We start from the raw sequence: 19,349 nt of genomic DNA on the forward strand, positions 1-19,349 counted from the left end.
AACTAATCTAAGTTAGTGTAAAATTTATAAGATTTTAGTATTATTCCAGAATCTGTCATCTAGATCTTCTTCTAACTTATCATCACCAAGATTTCAGTTGTCTTAGCAATAAAATGAAATGAAGGCAATCATAACAGTTGATTTACTGAAGTATGAGAAGCAACTGAAATTAAGTGTTTAGAACTGTTTGGGAGTGCAAACAGTGTGGTAAAGAAACATGGACTGCCAGATATCTTTTTTGGAATCAATTTATAGATTACACACACACACACACACACACACACACACACACACACACACATACACACACACAAACACACCCTTGTAAAAGAAAACATGGTTATTTCCACATGAAAGTTTGAGGACAGAATGGTAGCCTAGGACATAAGTGAAGGAACACAGGTTGAAGAATAAATTTCTAGTCATGTATCACTAAGGGAATGAATATCTATTACATTCTATGAGCACAAGATTGAATGATATTTGGTCCTCTAAAACGATGAACTCAATATAGCTATATGGACAGATTTTAAAACACAGCAAAATACTATCTGTGTAATTTCAAATGGCACATATAAAAAACAAAACATTATACTGTTTTTCTCATACATATGTATATGTGTGTGTATATATGTATACATTTACAATTAACTGAGTTTCTATAGGAAAAAGGATTTCCATGTGTAGTGACATTTAAAAATAATATAAAACAAAAGAGACACCTTCATCTTCCTTGCATGTCATTCTGTGAACTAAGGAGTATCATTGCCTCCTCCAATCCACAAACCCCATGACAAAAAAAAGAAAGAGGAGCAAGAAATCAGAGGACTAGGATAGCAGGAAATACTGCTATAAATAGCTCCACCTCTCTTCACTGGACTACAGAAGAGCATCCCACAAGGGTTCCAGGTAGCTATCTCAGTAATACAGTCATTTTTAGCAAGCTCAGATGGCTGCTTTTGCTTATTGAGGTCAGTATTCATACATATATACACATGTATATGTACAAATAATTCTCACCCAACACATAAAATATTTACATAATCCATTATACACAATTCCCATTCATATATTTTCAGTCTGCTTGGATGAAAAAGGTATAACAAAAAGACTATAGATAATCTGATTCTATTTTCGATGTTTAACAGCTAACAGCTTTCAAGTCCCTGCCCTCTCTTTTCCTTTCTTGCCTCATACCTCACATGAACTAAGAAAGCCCACAAACTCTCAAATGAAGCAAAGCCAGGCCCTGAGCAGTGGTCCACAACTCTCAATAAAAACCAGGGTCAGTCCCCATTCCTGATCTCTCAAGCTATGTTTGAGGCTCCTTAGGAGCATCTCTCGCTCTCCAGAGAAAGCCTTATTATATAGGTCATTCAATGTCTATCTTTTTGATGCACATGTGTTCTCATCAGTTTTGACATTCAGACCAAATTTTAAGTATAGAGTTCATCCTTACACCCTGCAAGATAATCACAAGTTAAAAGGGAAAATGAAACACACGCAGACATTCATTTCCATCCTCCTGGTCAGTAACGATGCTGCTGTAAAGAAAAGTTTCCAAAAAAGATATGCATTGATTACCTTCATCCTTCCACCTGATGTCATTATTAAATCTGAAGGCAACAGAAAACAACTTGTTTTTTTATCTTTACTTCACTTTGAATAAAATAAAAATAGCACTTAAGCAAAATAAGTCTTTTCTAAACCACAGGAGATGTATTACTATGGTAACATGATCCCCAACAGAAATAGCAACAGTGATTTTGAGATACACATGGGATTAGTTTCCTCCTGATAAGCCACAGTGCATAATGATAAGAGCTGCAAAGGTGTTAAGCTGAAAGCCGAACTACATACAATCTAAAGCAAATTCGTAATGAGATTATATAAGGCTTCACCCTTAAAATCACCATGCAAGATCATCAGAGACTCCTATTGGAATGTGCACTTTACATGTTGATAAGGGATACACAACACAGTTGTTTCCCTGGGTCCCCTAATAAGAGAAAAACTGTCAGGTATTCTCTCAAGCCAGTTGCAAATGTCTATGTATCTTGGTTGACAAATTCAAAACATCAGAAAACAAACAAGAGCAACAACAAAATATCTTGTACTGTAGAGAGAAGATGCTAAAAATGAATTTTAAAAATTCAATTTATTCTTGAGAGGCTGAAATTGAGACAGTTGTGGTTTCAGACCTAGCTGTGGCAAAAGTGGTTTCTGAGACCCCCATCTCAAAAAAAAAAAAAGCTAGGCATTGGCAAGAAGCATAAATAAAATGATGGTGGCCTGGGATGACTTGGGCAAAAAAGGGGACAATATCTTCAAAATAACCATAGAAGAAAGGTCTGACAGTTTGGCTCAAGTGGTAAAGCTCCTGCTGAAACAGCATAGGGCCTGGAGTTCAAATCCTAGTACTGAAAAAAAAAATCAACTTACACATATTTACATATAACTATGAACAGTTCTCATATACCACCCTGATATGTTTGGATAATATTCTTATATGTACATATCTTTTTCTTTTTAATTTAGATATGCTCCCTATGATCAATCTCATTACTAATGATCTCACATATAATCTTTGCAGTAAATCACTGAGCAACTACTTTGTCTTTTTTTCCTTTCAGCCTGTTCTTTCTCCTCCACAAACAGGCTCTCTCAGAATTTCCCTAGAGTTTATTTCTAGAATAGTTTTAGCAGATGCCTCTACATAGTTTCCTCCCCTCAGAGGTGCTTCAATCCAATAACTACAAATCTTCCTTCGTCTACGTTACAGCTTTACACACACTTTTACACACAGGTGATTCCATTGTCAACAAGAAATAACTCTGAATGTTTCCATTGTCTTTGCGTGGTAGTTACATCAGATCAATCACTGTGCCTATCAATGCTGAAAAATAGGCATTATTTAGAGACCACTGTGAGCCTCATAAATACAGAATCATAATCTTATTAATACAGAATCAGCAATTTTGAAAGTGATGTTCACTTCTGTCAATTTTAATGAGACGTAAGATTGATTACATTTGGCAATTTACTTAAAACCTCTCTCCTACTTCAAAAATAACTCTTAAAACATCTCTGAGGACTTGAAAGGACAGATATTATTAGCTGAGTTTTCAACTAATGCAATTAAGGAGCAGAGATGTTAAGCTGTTTTCCCAATTCTCTCAAGACTGGTGACTAGAAACTTGAAGGGTCAGCCCAGCCCCTCTAACTTCCAAAGTAGGAGCCTCTTCAAGTTTTTTATTTGTATTTGTTTATTACAAGCCTTTTTACCTTTATTAATATTCATATATTCCTTTAAATTTTAGCTATCATATATGTTTCCCTAAAAGAATGGTCTGATAAAAATCATGGAGAGAAATGAAAGAGGAGAAATGTGGAGAAAATAATTTTGCTAAAGAATAGACATGATGCCAATCTGAAGGTTTGCATAGTGTTTTACCTCACTTTTCTTACCTCGTAAAAATGTGATTGCAAGTGCAAAGGTCATAAAATAATTTTAGCCTTAAAAATATGTGAGCCCTTGAGTTTGATACCCAACACCAAAACAAAGAAACAAGAAACAAAAAAATCCAGCTGATAATAGATTAAACTCCTGCTTCTCAGAGAAAGTGTGTGTGTGTTAGTGAGTTTTCCATCACTATCACAAAATGCCTCCCCATAGTGTGACCTGCATCCCATAATATTAGTGCATTTGCTTTGGGTCTATAATCTGCATATGAGGGAGAACATGATATTTGGCCTTCTGAGCCTGACTAACTTCGCTTAAGATGATGTTCTCAAGTTCCATCCATTTACCTGCAAATGACAAAATTTTATTCTTCTTTGTGGCAAAGTAAAATTCCATTGTGTATAAATACTACATTTTCTTGATCCATTCTTCAGTAGTGGGGCATCTTGGCTGTTTCCATAGCTTACCTATTGTGAATAGTGCTGCAGCAAACATGGCTGTGCAGGTGACTTTGTTATAAGCTAACCCACATTCCTTCAGGTATATCCCTCGGTCTGGTATTGCTGGATCATATGACAGATCTATTTTTAGTTTTTTTAAGGAGCCTCCATACTGTTTTCCATAGTGGTTATACTAGCTTACACTCCCAACAGCAGTGTATGAGGGTTCCTTTTTCCCAGCATCCAGCCAGTATTTGGTGGTGGTATTCTTAATGGTAGCAATTCTAACAGGAGTGAAGTGAAATCTCACTCCTGTTTTTTTTTGCATTTTGATTTGCATTTCCTTTATGGCCAGACATTTTTATTCATGTACTTTTTAGCTATTTGGATTTCTTCCTTTGAAAAAGCTTTGTTCAGTTCCTTTGCCCATTTCTTTGCTTTTTCATTGATTTTGGGAGGAGTTCAGTTTTTGAACTCCCTCTATATTCTTTTTATCAGTCCCTTGTCGGGCAAAGATTTTCTTCCATTCTGTATATGTAGCCTCTTCAATTTAGAGACTATTTCTTTTGCTGTGCAGAAGCTTTTTAAACATCTTTGCTTTAGATTTTATGGTTTCATCCGTCAACATTCTATAGGCTTAACTCAAACATCATTCATGTCACCTCACCACTTATGCTTCAACTGCTTCAAGTTATCTAGCACTATTTATTCTAAAGCAATATTAAGAATAATCTAACTGCTTTATTTTAAACTAATCTTAAAAAACACAACTTTTATCCTTAGTTCTAAATATTTTATTTATTCAGCAGAATTTTATAAACCAAATCAACTAGTAATTAAAAGCATTTATTTGAATAAGTAAAAAGGAACAGCAATACAATCAAACTGGTACAATTTTTGTCAAGATTGTGTGAACCAATTGTTCTCAGTCCTGGTTGTTACTGTTTCCTGGGGAAGTACTGACCTAAGCTTTTACTGAGTGGTGACCTGGTTATCTGTATTTTTAAAACTCTTCAGATTATTTTAATATCTAACTGAGTTTGATGATGACTGATTTACATATTTCATATGACAGTATATTAGAGCCCAAATTAGCTGCATGATATTAAAAATGTTTTCTTCCCTATGCGAGTATAAAGTTCTCATACTTTTTAAAGTTTAACACAGATCTAAAATGTAATTAAAATCAAGAACTTTAGTAACTTAATTAAGAAATATTTTCAAACTGGGCATATGGCTCACACCTGTAATGCTAACCATTTGGAGGCTAAGATCTGAAGGATCATGGTTCAAGGCCAGCCCAGACATAAAGTTCATGACATCACATCTCAACCAATGTGTGGAACATGCCTGTCATATCAGCCATGTGAAAAGCATAAATAGGAGGATCACAGGTCAGCCAACACAAGCATTAAGCAAGAAACTATCTCAAAAATAACCAATGCAAAAAAAGGATGGCAGAGTGACTCAGGTCATAGAGCACCTGCCCTAGTAAGTGGGAGGCCTTGAGTCCAAATTCCACAATCATCAAATAAATTCATATATTACCTCTTGTATTTGTTTTACATCAACAAATTCTCCAAGGAATTAGGTTAGCTATGTCTGAATAATATCTTCTTCAATCTTTGAAAGGAAAAACAAATCACTGTTTTTAGTTTTACCAAAGCTTACATTAATGGAGAGTATTAAATGAAAGTAATAATTTGGAAGTACAAAAATCAAGATGTCACATGATGCTACAGACAAAATTAAAAACAGATTATTTTTATTCTTTAATTTATCAGATATTTATGCTAGATAGCAATGTTTAGAATACTTAAAGTATAAATGTTCTCAGTATATTCCTGATCACTACCATAAAGTCAATAGCAGGGCACATAATTAGGAATGCTGTGATCTGAAAATATTAGGTTTCTAATTGGCATGAATATATGGTATGCTGTCTAAGAATTCACTTGTAGCAAGAGAGTTCTAATTCTGGCCTAAAAAAATTGTCAGATTCAAGTTTTAGACAGCTTAGAGAAAGTGCCATATTGTGTTAACTTCTGCCATCTCTGTAAACACAATCAGATAAGAATCAAAATATTGGAATCTGTACTTAGTAGTTCAGAATAAAAATCAACAATATTCCCTGACCAAAGATTCTGGAATGGAACACAGTTCAAGAAAGGACATCTCAAAATATAACCTCTATGGTAAATTGTATAATATTCCATCAAGGCAAAAGGAAAGGAATTTAAAGCAACTAGAGAGTTGCCTAGAGAATTCTTGTTTTAGAGAACACATTTTATGAAAGAATAAGAAGGTGTAAAGAAAGTCAAAAGTCAAAGTGAGCAGAAGATGGTGGAAAGATGCATATGTAGCAAAAGAAGTCTTTCTTATTTATTGTTACAGAAAAAGGACAAACAAGAAAGAAAGATATCTGTTCTTAGTAACTAATGGTTTGTACACATAAAGCTCCTCTCAACATCTTTGTGTTCATTTATTGTATTGATTAGAATTATCCTCAATCTGGTAAGGAAACAAGACTACATTCATTATAAAAATTTGATAATCTAAGAGAGGTGCCAAGAGAGTGAGTGAGTACCTAATTCCTTTAATGAAGTTTAAATTGACCATAAAAACTTCTATTTCACACTACTAACAATGAATGGAAGGAGGCCAATAACTGAATGTTATTGATTTGTAATGAACTACTATAAATAAGAGACCTACTGGAAAATGGCATAAAATTACTGAAATTCAGATTTTAAGAAGAAAGTGAATTTAGAGCTTGTTCTTAGGCAATTTAGGGTCTCATTGTTAAATTTAGCAGTTCTTGAGCATATGAAAATGAAGCAATGATTATCAAGATTCACTGGTTGCACTGTAGGCCATTATACCTGCCTCTGGAAGAGCTGATCAGAGCAGATTTCTACACATCTCTCCCAAGAAATAATTTTTAAAGTAATGAGTCACAAAATTAAGGATATTGAAGATTTAACGAACAACATCCACCAATTTAATTAACATAGAGACTTGATCCACCAAATGTAGGATATGCATTCCTCAACTCAGATAATGTTAATCTGAGTTGCCATAAAATAGGCAATTAAAAATCACAATATCAAGGGATTGAAATCATAAAGAGTATGCCCCATGTCTACAATGAAACTATATATAAATATTCCATATATATGTGTATACATACATGTATATATTTATATTCCAAAGGTGCATAGTACAAGATAAATTTATGACATCAATTTTGTTTCTATGTAGTAGCATTGGAAAATTAAATTTAAAATCTACCATTTGGAGAAGGACCCAAGATGACAACCAGAGGGAGGAAGCAGACAGCATGAGCTCTGTAAATAAAAAATGTTGCTGAGACACTGTAGCAACACTAAGCAGAAAAAAAAAACCAAGAAGAAGCAAAACTCTGACACCCCAAACCCCCACCCATACAGAGCTACTCTGCACCATGCTGCACTGAGAAAACAGGAGGGCTCTCACACTGCCAGACACTGGCTCCAAATCTGCTTCGGAGATGCAGACCAACAGACAAGGGACAGAAACAGGCAAAAAAGTGCTGGAAACCATTCTCCCACCAAAAATTAAATATGTATAGGATTCAGAGGGAAATGAAGAAAATGAATACCCAGTTCCAGACTAAAACAAAACAATGCTACACTATCCCAAGGAACCCAAAAAAGCCCACAATAACATCTTGAAAGAAGAAATCCTGCAATAAATCACTGAAAATTTCATGGACATGTTACTAGACAAGGTCAACCAAAACGTTCAGGAAGCACTCAAGAAATTCCAAGACAACAAAAATAAAGAATATGAGAAGACACAAAAAAAATAAGTGAACACATAGGAGCACTAAATAAATACCAAAGTGAAACAGAGAACACAATAAATAGAGATAAATGAATTAAGGATAAAAATAGACAATATTAAAGAGGAAGTGAACCGTGAAATGGAAATCCTCAGAAAAAGACTTAACCAAAAGAGAACTACCCCATGAGATATTATCATTAAAAAAAACAAGCACAGATAATAGAGAAAGAATGTTGAAGGCTGTCAGAAAGAAAAACCAAATAATATACAAAGGTAAACCCATCAAAATCATAGCAGATTTCCCAATGGAAACCTTAAAAGTAAGAAGCTCATGGAGTGAAGTATTCCAGGCACTGAATGAAAATTACTTCAATCCTAGGCTACTTCACCAAGCAAAACTATCATTCAAAATAGATGGAGCAATAAAAACCTTCCACAATAAGCAGAAACTAAAACAATATATGACCATAAAGCCACAACTACAAAAGATTCTTCAATGAATTCTGCACACAGAAAATAAAAGCAAACAAAACCATGAAAGGACAGGAATTACCAAACCACAGGAGGAGAAAAGGCAAGAAAGTAGAGAATAACATTGATTCTGCTACACACAATCAAACCCTTAAACAACAAAGACAACTAAATGACAGGAATCACCAAATACCTATCAATACTAACACTGAATGTTATTGGACTTAATTCCCCCATCAAAAGACACCATTTGGCAAACTGAATTAAAAAGGAAGATCCAACAATCTGTTGTTTACAGGAGACCCAGCTCATCAACAGAAACAAGCACTGGCTTAGGGTGAAAGGCTGGAAGAAGATTTACCAAGCCAATGGCTCCCAAAAATAGGCAGGAGTAGCAATACTTATCTCAGACAAAGTAGACTTCAAATCTATATTGATCAAATGAGATAAAAAAGGACATTCCATACTAATAAAAGGGGACATACACCAAAAAGAAATAACAATTATCAACGTATATGCACCCAACATCAATGTACCCAATTTCATCAAACATACTCTGAAGGACCTAAAAACATATATAGACTCCAACACAGCAGTAGTGGGAGACTTTAATACCCACCAACACAAATAGATAGATCATCCAAACAAAAAAAATAAAGAAACCCAAGAACTAAATCACACCATAGATCAAATGGACATAGCTGATGTCTACAGACTATTTCATCCAACTTCTGCACAATATACATTCTTCTCAGAAGCTCATGGAACCTTCTCCAAAATTGATCTTATCTTAGGGCACAAAGCAAGCCTCAGCAAATGTAAGAAAATACAAATAATCCCAAGCATTTTATCTGATCACAATGCATTAAAACTAGAACTCAACAACAAAAGCAACAGTAGAAAATGTGCAAATAGTTGGAAGCTGAACAACACATTGCTCAATAATCAATGGGTCAATGATGAAATAAAAGAGAAAATTTAAAGATTTCTTGACGTTAATGAGGATGAAAACACAACCAACCGGAACCTTTGGGACACAGCAAAGGCAGTCCTGAGAGGAAAGTTTATAGCCATGAGTGCATATATTAAAAGGACAGAAAGATCACAAATCAATGACTTAATGCTTCATCTCAAACTCTTAGAAAAACAAGAACAAGCAAGTCCTAAAACAAGCAGCAGGAGAGAAATAATTAAAATAAGAGCTGAAATCACTGAAATAGAAAAAAAAAACATACAAAGAATCAAAGAAACGTAAGGCTGGTTCTTTGAAAAATCAGTAAGATTGATAGACTTCTGGGAAACCTAACTAAAATAAGGAGAGAACAAACCAAAATCAGTAAAATCATAAATGAAAAAGGGGAGATAACAACAAACACTACATAAATCCAGGAAATTATCATTGACTACTTTGAGAACCAATATTCTAAAAAATTTGAAAATCTTGAAGAAATGGACAGATTTCTAGATACTTATGACCATCGAAAATTGAACCAAGAGGACATTAATCACCTGAATAGATCTATAACACGAAATGAAATTAAAGCACCAATAAAGAGTCTCCCAAAAAAGAAAATTTCAGGATCTGATGTATTCTTTGCTGATTTCTATCAGACCTCTAAAGAAGAACTAATACCAGCCCTCCTTAACCTGTTCCACAAAACAGAAAGGGAAGGAACACTGCCTAACTCATTTTATGAAGCCAATATTACACTCAACCCAGAATCAGACAAAGACACCTCCAAAAAGGAGAACATAGGCCAATCTCCATAATGAACATTGATGCAAAAATGCTCAGTGAAATAATGGCAAACCAAATCCAATAACACATCAGAAAGATGATTCACCACGACCCAGTTGGCTTCATCTCAGTGATGCAGGGATGGTTCAACATACACAAATCTATAAATATAATATAGCACATTAATAGAAGCAAAGACAAAAACCATTTGATCATCTCAATAGATGCAGAAAAAGCCTTTGACAAGATCCAACAGCATTTCATGATAAAAGCTCTAAGAAAATTGGGAATAGAAGGAAAGTGCCCCAACATTATAAAGGCTATATATTACAATTCTACAGCCAACATCATACTTAATGGTGAAAACCTGAAACCATTTCCCAAAAATCAGGAACGAGACAAGGATGCCCACTATCTCTGTTCCTATTCAGCATAGCACTGGAATTCTAGTAGTGGAAATCCAGAACAAGAATTAAAGGGAATACAAATAGGACAAAATTAGAGATAAGGGCAGATCAGATTCTGCTTGGGAGCCAGGAGGAATGGGAGGGAGAGTAGGGGGCAGGGAGTATGGGGGAGAAGTAGCCCAAACAATGTATGCACATGTGAATAAATGAATAAAAAAATTAAATAAAATCTACCATTTGTGATAGCATCAAACAAGCATAAAACAGTTCCCAAAGAAGTATGGCTAAAAATGTTTATTAATGTTTCTACAATTGCAGAAACTATTTACAACCGCTAGAGGTCAGACATTTAAATCTGCTATAAGGTTCTCAAATGCTAAATTCATTTCAATTTACATTTCTGTGTCCTGATTTTCAAAATGTTTTCTAAATATTCATTCACTCTTGAAAGTCATTTTCCTTTCAAAAGCCCTGCTTCTGTGAATAGATGTTTCACACTGTATTTAATTCAAGATACATTGTTCCAAAGAGAAAGGTGATCCAGGAAAACAAAAGGGTGGAACACCATCAGCAGGGTTATTTGTAAAATTAGTTTCTAAAGCTAAGGAAAAATAAGGTAGCCATAGACATGTAGCTCTTGGCTGGTTTCAAAGTGTTTCCATGTTCTCTCTGGCTACTAATCTTCAAAGGGAAGAAAGAAAAAAGTTATTGAATGGTAAAAGTATATGCTGATCAATGTTTAAGAACAACTGAAAAATTGACATAACCTTTTTCAAAATTGAGTTTCCCAGATAATCACTTATGTTGAAGAATTATTGATGTACAAGCTCAGTGGTTCTACACTGCTGTCTATTAAAGTAAGTTTTATTTTACCAACACTCTTAACTCCCACCCAAAATAATGTTTTTTCCAATCATATTTTACTTTTCTTATTATTTTAAGAAACTGCTGCATAATTAAGGGTTTATTTTCCTTAAAATAAAAATTATTTAATTAAAATAATATTTTAATTAAAGTGAAGAGGCAAAAATGTACAATTCTCTGTGTGTTTATTTGTATGAGACTTAAAACCAGACTCCAAGAATTAAAGATTCTTTTCTCACTTAAAGGCCAAAATTACCAAGACTACTATAAATGTTTTCCTTTTTGGAAGAATCACAGAATTAGTGCCTGTGTCCACCTATGTAGTTTCCTTTCTACCCCACCCCTAAAATTTTCTTTACTGAAGTCACCATCTTTATAGTTCAATGTATACTAGGAAGCTATGACATCCCAGCCACTGGACGGAACATAGATACAGATCGGCATGAGATCCTGTAATTCATCTAATCCCATTTTTTCCACAGTTATACATGCCTCTGGAACAAGAATGAAAATATAAAAAATGTTGCACACTTGTCAACATAAAAAGGATCATAGACCTCCCCCAACAGTACTAACACAGTACCCCAAGATTGCTTCCCATATGAAACAATTGTAATGAATAAAAAAAAATCTTTAGCCAGATGCATATATCTTAGAGAAACAGTAACATATGTTCATAGCTAGGACCAGAAGAAGAAAGCTTGAATGGGAATAGCCAGTGTCTGAATTGGAAATTCATCACTAAACATCGATATTAGGAGGAAATAGACACACATACATTATTCAGAACAGAACACGATTTATTTCAGGATCACAGAAATATTTTGATTAACAAAATAAGATCAGGTGGCACCTTTTCTGGAAAGAAGCATAAAATCTTCTCAGATGTAGGGAAAAAGCATATAGTTCATGTATTACATCACTGCAAATAGATGAAAAGAGGGATTTGAGGCAATGTTGGACATTAACAGATCAGCAAATAGAAAGCATCAGAGATCCAAACAAGGGACGTAAGAGCATTCCTGTTTCAGTGGGAAATCATCCAAGATGGGTAAGCGAATAATTATGAATTGTGAGAGTTATCATAGTTCTGACCAATGTTTCAGTAAGTCAAATGTGTCAGGTGGGATGTTGAAATTCTACAACTGTAAGAAATGGATACAGTTTAAATTGCAGCAATTATCCATCCCTTCATCTTGCAGTCTGATCTGAAAGAATATTAGAAGTTATTTGTATTTCAGAGAAACACGATGACTGGAGTCTTAATGACTCCGAAACAAAGTTATCAGGATCCAAACAATTATAAGAGAAGATGAAAGGCATACTGTCAACAGCATCAAGAGGTGCCAGAGGTGAGAAGTCCAGTGTGTAAATGTGCGAGGGACCCAATGCGTGAAAGCAGAACTGTGGAAGTGATCATTTCCAATCATTTATTTGAAGTAAAATATCAGTCATATTTTTTCACATATCAGTGTAGAAAAAACTCAAAAAGTGAAGTAATTCAATTTTCAGCCACAATAGGGCTGTTTTTTCCCACTAGGTCATTCAAATTTAATGTGTCCATCTATATTGGCTTTAAAAGATTTCGTGGAGGACACCATTTAATCTCCAATTTCTTGGTGTTTTGCAATGTGTATAAAATAGTTAAGACTTTTTGCATGAATTTCATACTGATTGTTATTTTAATCAAAATGTAATAGATATGTGCTTGTGGCAATATTGCATACTGTTCTTTGTCCACTAGATGTCTCCAGAGAAATACAAGTAAACAGTACTAATAGAAAATACTATCAATAAGAATCCAATTTTTAAATTGCAAAAGAACCTGCTTAATGAGAGTCAAATAGTTACATTGGTTCACTACTTAAAATGAGAGTGGGTCTGCCACTTAACAGGCTTTTAATAGAAATGAAAGTATTAATTTACACAAGGAAGATGGTTTCTACTCACATTTATCTCCAAAAGGATTCTGCCCTGCTTCTAAATGAGTTAACATTAAATAAATATCACATGCTGTTCATTTTGGGGTACAGTTAATCACATCTTTCTCAGTATATGATTCATTATCTTCAATGTATTAGACCAGACCTCATTTAGAAGTTTAATTGGAATGGAGTGAGGAATACCATACTGGGAGAATGTCTCAGCATATCACATTTCCTGTTGACTTTACAATGTGTCATCAGAAATATTCAAGCTTATTTATTGTTTTTTTGACCTCTTTAAATTGTTCCTTGATGTTCAGTTTAATTTTAATTGCATGCATATTTTATGCAAAAATTACTTACTTTGAATTATTTGAATCTAATAATTCTAAGAAAACATTTTCCTTCACTCAAACAACACAAAGACCACTGGATGTTTTGCAGAATTTCAATTTATTTTAGCAGCTAGCAGCTAAACTAGGTGCAGGGGAAGGCTGGGATCCTCCCTAGCCTACTTACTTAAGCATGAGGAGTGTTTCCCTCATGAAACTGAAATATCAAGTTCAACACCTTACCATGTTTTACAAGTGAGTTCTGTTATATGTAATTTACACACAGACCAGTTAGAGAGCAAAGTAACAAGGACTGTTTTCAAGATCCCATGAACCATGTGTTGTAAAGTGGATGTTTAAAAAAATTATTGCACAAATGACCACTCTGGATCTTTCAAAGCCAAAGAAATACTGGCTTTAAAGCATTTGCTCTTGGTTTGAGCATCCAGGTTTGTTGAATTCATAGTCCATGTCCAGTTGTAGGCAGTGCAAGGTAAGTTCAAGGTTGGTTACATGCTGGTGACAGTAATCATGTTATTACAATGATTTCATTGTCTCCAGAGGCTTCAAGCCATGACACAAAATCCCCTAGCTAATCGGCAAGTTGCCATTAAATTAGCATCCTGATAGAGACAAATGACCCTGTCTTTCAGACACATCACTATTCTTCAGTTACATATGAAACCATTTCTTTTTTCATGAATGATTTACATTTCTGGATCAAAATTTGTGACCCTGGAAAGTCAAACTTAATTGTCATGATTTCCATCTTTCTCACAATTGCTAGGAAAATTACATAGTCAACCCAAGGTCAAAATATTTTCATGGAACAGAAGAGAAAGGATCTGTGAGGAGAGAGAGAATGAATGAATGAATTTGACCTTTGATGAGTAGTCTGAAAGAGGACAATTGCATTCTTCCCTAGATTTTCCTGTCTTTCCTATAACTTGAGCTGTCTTTCCTTCCCTTTTTCTGAAACTTTCCTTCCCTCACCCTAACTAAAACCATCAGCTATGGTCAGAGTTCAAACATTAGCCTTGGGTTTTCTTCCACTGTTTGACATATAATATCACACTACAGTTTTATAATCTGCATTTACCTAAAATTTTCTTTCTCTTTGGTTGTTTTCCAACTTTTAAATTTGCAAATAGTTAATTTTCACAGTCTGGCTCTTATTTTCAAGACTTTCTTTGATGTCATTACTAATCCTAACTGTAAATATTTGTTGAAGGGTGGCATTTGATGACTTCCATTGGTCTTTTTACAAGATGGTCCTTAGGATAGATAGAATTCTATTATTCAAAACTCTGAAAAGAGTTAAGAGATTCTATTAGTTGTATGAGTATACATCATGCTTTTTATAAAAAGTAAAACTCTACCACTTGTCAGAAGATAAGTAATCTTTGCACATAACTATATTATCAAGAATACTCTAGCAGCTAATTTACTGACATTACGTAGAATTTATTTTCATAGAACATAAAATTTTTATCTGTTCAATTCAATAAGCAGCACTGACCATTTACCATTTGTACAACATAAGAGTAATACACAGCTTTTATATATGGCAAACCAGAGATATACAGAGAAAATTAGAATGATTCCATTTATGGAACTATAAACGTTAGACTTTCTTTTCCCACAAGGGACCAGGGAAGGAATATACTTTCCCTTTATTTCTATTTTCTCTCCAGTTCTCCTTGTGAATTGTGCCAAGATTTCAAAATTTTAAAACCAAGATTTCAAAATTGAAAAAGAAACCTCTAAATCATATTTCAGAATGATGTTTCCTTGTATGCCTTCTTAATAAACTAGCAGGAAGTTGCAGAATTATTTTAACATTCAGGGGCAAAACCCCACCGGAAGTTGAAATATCATTCTTGTGATACTTATAATCCACTCTTGCCCAATCCAGCTTCCTCTTAAAACCAGTCCAAGTGGACAACATAAAGAGCTCAGGCAGTCTGTATATTGCCAGTGAGAAACCACCAATGTGCGTACAGAAGGAACACTTTGGAACCAAATGTATTGATTGTAATAACACTTACACTCTAGGATGCCAAGAAAGTAGTGTATTCAAGAAAATGGAGTGAAGCGACCATTTTCAGCCTGATGTTGACATTTGACATTCTGATTTCCTTAATCCAGATCATTCTGAACCATTTGATATATCATGTATGAAGTGATAAAACGCATGTTCCCTTGGCTGGGAATTGCATAGTGTAACATTAAGAGACTTTAGTTGTTCTTGATAAAATCTGAGGAAGAATAATTTTAGCAATGACCCTGTTTCTTAATATGCATTTAATTATTCCATTGCTTTTGGATTAGTAATACTTGTTTCTATTAGGAGATGTTTTTGTCCAGGGGTTATCAGTAGATGTGCTGCCTAGAGACACTCAACACCGTGTGAAGTATGTTATAAAAAAAAAAGACAAAGCTTAATTTTCTTTTTTTCTGCTTCATTTCAAAAGTTAGGGAAACTTGCCAGATGTAGATTTATATATTCTCTGCACACTGTATATTCTTTGGAAATTGAAAAGAGAAAGGAAACTGGAGCTTTAGCTCCATTTCAGTAGATTGCAAAGGAAATGTGGACTTTCCTACAAGACTTTTCAGCAAGTTAGAATTCTAATTTCATGCAAGTTTTAAACCTACTAGAATTTGTTTTTAATCTCCTTTGTGATTATCAGAATTAACATTCTTTCCTTATGAAAAATAGCCCTGCAGCCCTCATGTAGAATGACTGTGACAACTGTGATAAGATCAAATCATAATATTTTTCAGCACATGAACATGTACTATGAAAGGGATAGATTTCAGAATATTCCTTAAAATAAGACAAAAATCACTTTCATAACAAACTTTCAAACTTCTGCAAGATGAAACTGAAATACAAGCATGCAATGAGTCAGTTGTTCATATGATTAAAAACAAATAACTTTCTTATAATGAGAAGAAAGAGAAGTTCAGAGTGCTCACTTAACACAAGGAACCTAAACAGATTTTCTCTGGCAGCTTGAAGTTGCTGATGATTCTTGGAGAGAGTTCAGATTCCCAGGTTGATACAGTGCTCCCTCCCACACCCCTGACATGTATATAAACTCAGCTCTCTGAAGCCCACTGCCAGTTCTCTTCGTGGACTAACTGCAGCGGAGAGACCAAAGATGATTCCTTTCTTATCCACATTTGCTCTGCTCTTGCTGTGGGCTGTGAACCCTGCAAATGCCAATGGCTATTATGACAAGGTCTTGGCTCATAGCCGCATAAGAGGCCGGGATCAGGGGTAAGTTAATGGTTTGTTTTATAAACTTTGTCCCCCTTAACTTTTATATGTGCAAGAATACATATAGCTTCTTACAGATACACTTCAGAATGTTTTATAAGGTAATAAGAAAGGAGAAAAGAATGAGCATTTTATGATTTATATATGCCTTTTATTGAAGAATTGCTATCAAAATAACTTGAGTGTAATTACTTTTTATGAAATACTATGTATTTTTTATCTAATTAACAAAATTCATCAGGGCACTTTCTGTGATTCAGTTTGTGCTTTTATTTCTTTACACAACACTGAAATGGAGTTTTCAAAATTAAAATATCTATTAGAGTATATCATTATGCAAAGCAATTAGAAATATCTCACATGATAGAGCAAATTTCATTTAAATTATTGGATGATGTTGCTAGGTCTCTGAGTTTTCTGTAGTATTTTTATTTCATAGAATAAGTTCAAGTACATTTATCAGTTTTTAGTTATTAGGCATAACTCAGACATAATTTATAACTTAAACAAACACTTATACTTTTATGTAGATCTTGTCACTTTTTCCTATGTCTATAACATTCAAAGGCTCCCTTGTCTCACATTAGAAATAAAACTTCCTTCTCTTAAAGGAAGAATAAATAAACAATTGTGGCAGGGGATGTTTAGATCTATTACTTCCATTCAAAGAAGTAAATTGTCTTTTATGCTACGTTTTGTTTAAAAGTTAATTATAGTGTTCATTTACTTCTGCAGTTACCTAGAAAATTACAGAGCAGAGTTTGTGCATAATAAAACTTGTCTCTTTTGCTTTGTGATCTCTCATTGTTCCACAGAGTCCTAAAGCCACTGTCATTCCTCAAATGAGTACATTTGCTGTCAAAATTGTCAGTGGATTGTCCACTATTAAAAGACACATAACAATTTTGTTAAATTTAATATTTAATTCTGTTTGAGTATTCCTACTAAGTCAACATTTTTATATATTTGGTATTTTACTCTCCTAGATATATAATTCTGTATAATTCTCTGTCTCTCTCTCTCTCTCTCTCTCTCTCTCTCTCTCTCTCTCTCTTTCTCTCTCTCTCTCTCCCTCTCATAAACTTAAGTTTTATGGTAGGGTTGTGCAAGGCTAAAATCACATCTGTGACTATTAAACCCATATCTTAACCTTTACAAATAGCATTCACTATGAAAAGGTAGTCACAACTAAGACATTAACTCTTTTCTCTTTCCTCTATCCTCAAGCCCAAATGTCTGCGCCCTTCAACAGATTTTGGGTACCAAAAAGAAATACTTCAGCTCTTGTAAGAACTGGTATCAAGGTGCCATCTGTGGAAAGAAAACGTGAGTCTTTTCTTTTTCATCATTTGCCAGTTCCAATGGTAACACAATGATTCATATGCCTCCTCCTGATATACACACCACTCTTGAAAATACTGTTCAAGGCAGGGTGTGGTGGCTCAAGTCTATAATTCTAGCTATATGGGATACAAAAATCAGAAGGATCACAGTTCAAAGCCAGTCTGAGAAAAAAGTTCAGGAGACCCTATCTCAACCAATGACTGGGCACAGTAGCTTGTGTCTTCATCCCAGCTATGTGGGAAGTGCAAATAGAAGGAATCGAGGTCAGGCTCACCTGGGCAGAAAGCAAGACCTAAATAAAAACCAATATAAAAAAGGCTAGTGGAGTGCCCTATATGGTAGAGCACCTGCCTAGCAAGTACAGCAAATGCAAGGCCCTGAATTCAAACCCCAGTACCACTAAATAAATATCTACATACATACAAATACATACATTTTTTTTTAAATTGTGAGCTTTGTGAGCTTTTTAAAGAAAGAATCAAATGTGAATAAGGAAACTTCCCCTTCTTCTCCGCTATTACTAGTGGGACTCAGATTTCTCCCTGAATCCACATGTCCAAACGGAGGCAGGTCACATGGCAATGTGATTTGGTATAGAAGCAGTGGGAGACTACTATGTTGCTTCTACTCCTCTTTTATCCTTTGTATTGCTTGGTCCTCTTGTATATTAAGCAAGTCAGTTAACTTCTGTGCCTCAAGTCCTCATTTTACATCTTCAAAAAAGTGGTTCAGAAGAACAAATGGATTTGAAATATAGGATTTTTTGGAGCAAAAATGAATGTTTGCTTCTAGTCATTTGGAAATTATGTGAAGTATTGCAGCTTGTCACAGAGGCTTCATTAAAGCTCAAGGTTGAAAAGAACTTAAATTTCATCTGTTCGTTAACTCATTGATTAGTAGACCAAGTTGCCAGATCCACAGGGGTCCATAAAGATGATGATGAAATCCCATCACTTTGTTTAATATTTCAATATCTAAAAGGATGATCAATCTCCAACTTATTTATAGATGTCATTCATTAACTTAAGATTGGAAAGTACTATTTATTACTTAGTAGACATACATAGTTGTTTATTCTAGCATAAATATTGGTAGGAAAAATAAAAGTCTAGGACATATAAATTGTAAGAACCACTTACATGGTCCAAAATCATTTTGCAATAATGAAGCTGAGCTAGAGCTAGGATAAGTTATTAAATCAAAATGGATTTTGATGCCATTCCCACTGAAACAAACAATAGAAATGAGTCCTTC

General features: G+C 34.4%; 1 protein-coding gene across 4 annotated transcripts in view; it reads left to right on the forward strand.

Moving 5' to 3' along the window:
- The first annotated feature begins 16,463 nt into the window (after positions 1 to 16,463).
- The window catches only part of Postn (periostin), a 32,042-nt gene continuing 29,156 nt past the window's right edge, over positions 16,464 to 19,349 (forward strand). The window contains exons 1-2 of one of the 4 annotated variants that reach the window (XM_020151717.2): positions 16,464 to 16,751; positions 17,979 to 18,077. In XM_020151717.2, the coding sequence (XP_020007306.2) occupies positions 16,633 to 16,751; positions 17,979 to 18,077 (218 nt within the window). In that variant the 5' untranslated portion in view covers positions 16,464 to 16,632. The remainder of the gene's footprint in view (positions 16,752 to 17,978; positions 18,078 to 19,349) is intronic. The other 3 variants (XM_020151718.2, XM_020151720.2, XM_020151722.2) reach the window with 3 other exon arrangements.

This window comes from Castor canadensis, chromosome 10 (genome assembly GCF_047511655.1).
Source record: "Castor canadensis chromosome 10, mCasCan1.hap1v2, whole genome shotgun sequence".
NCBI lineage: Eukaryota > Metazoa > Chordata > Mammalia > Rodentia > Castoridae > Castor > Castor canadensis.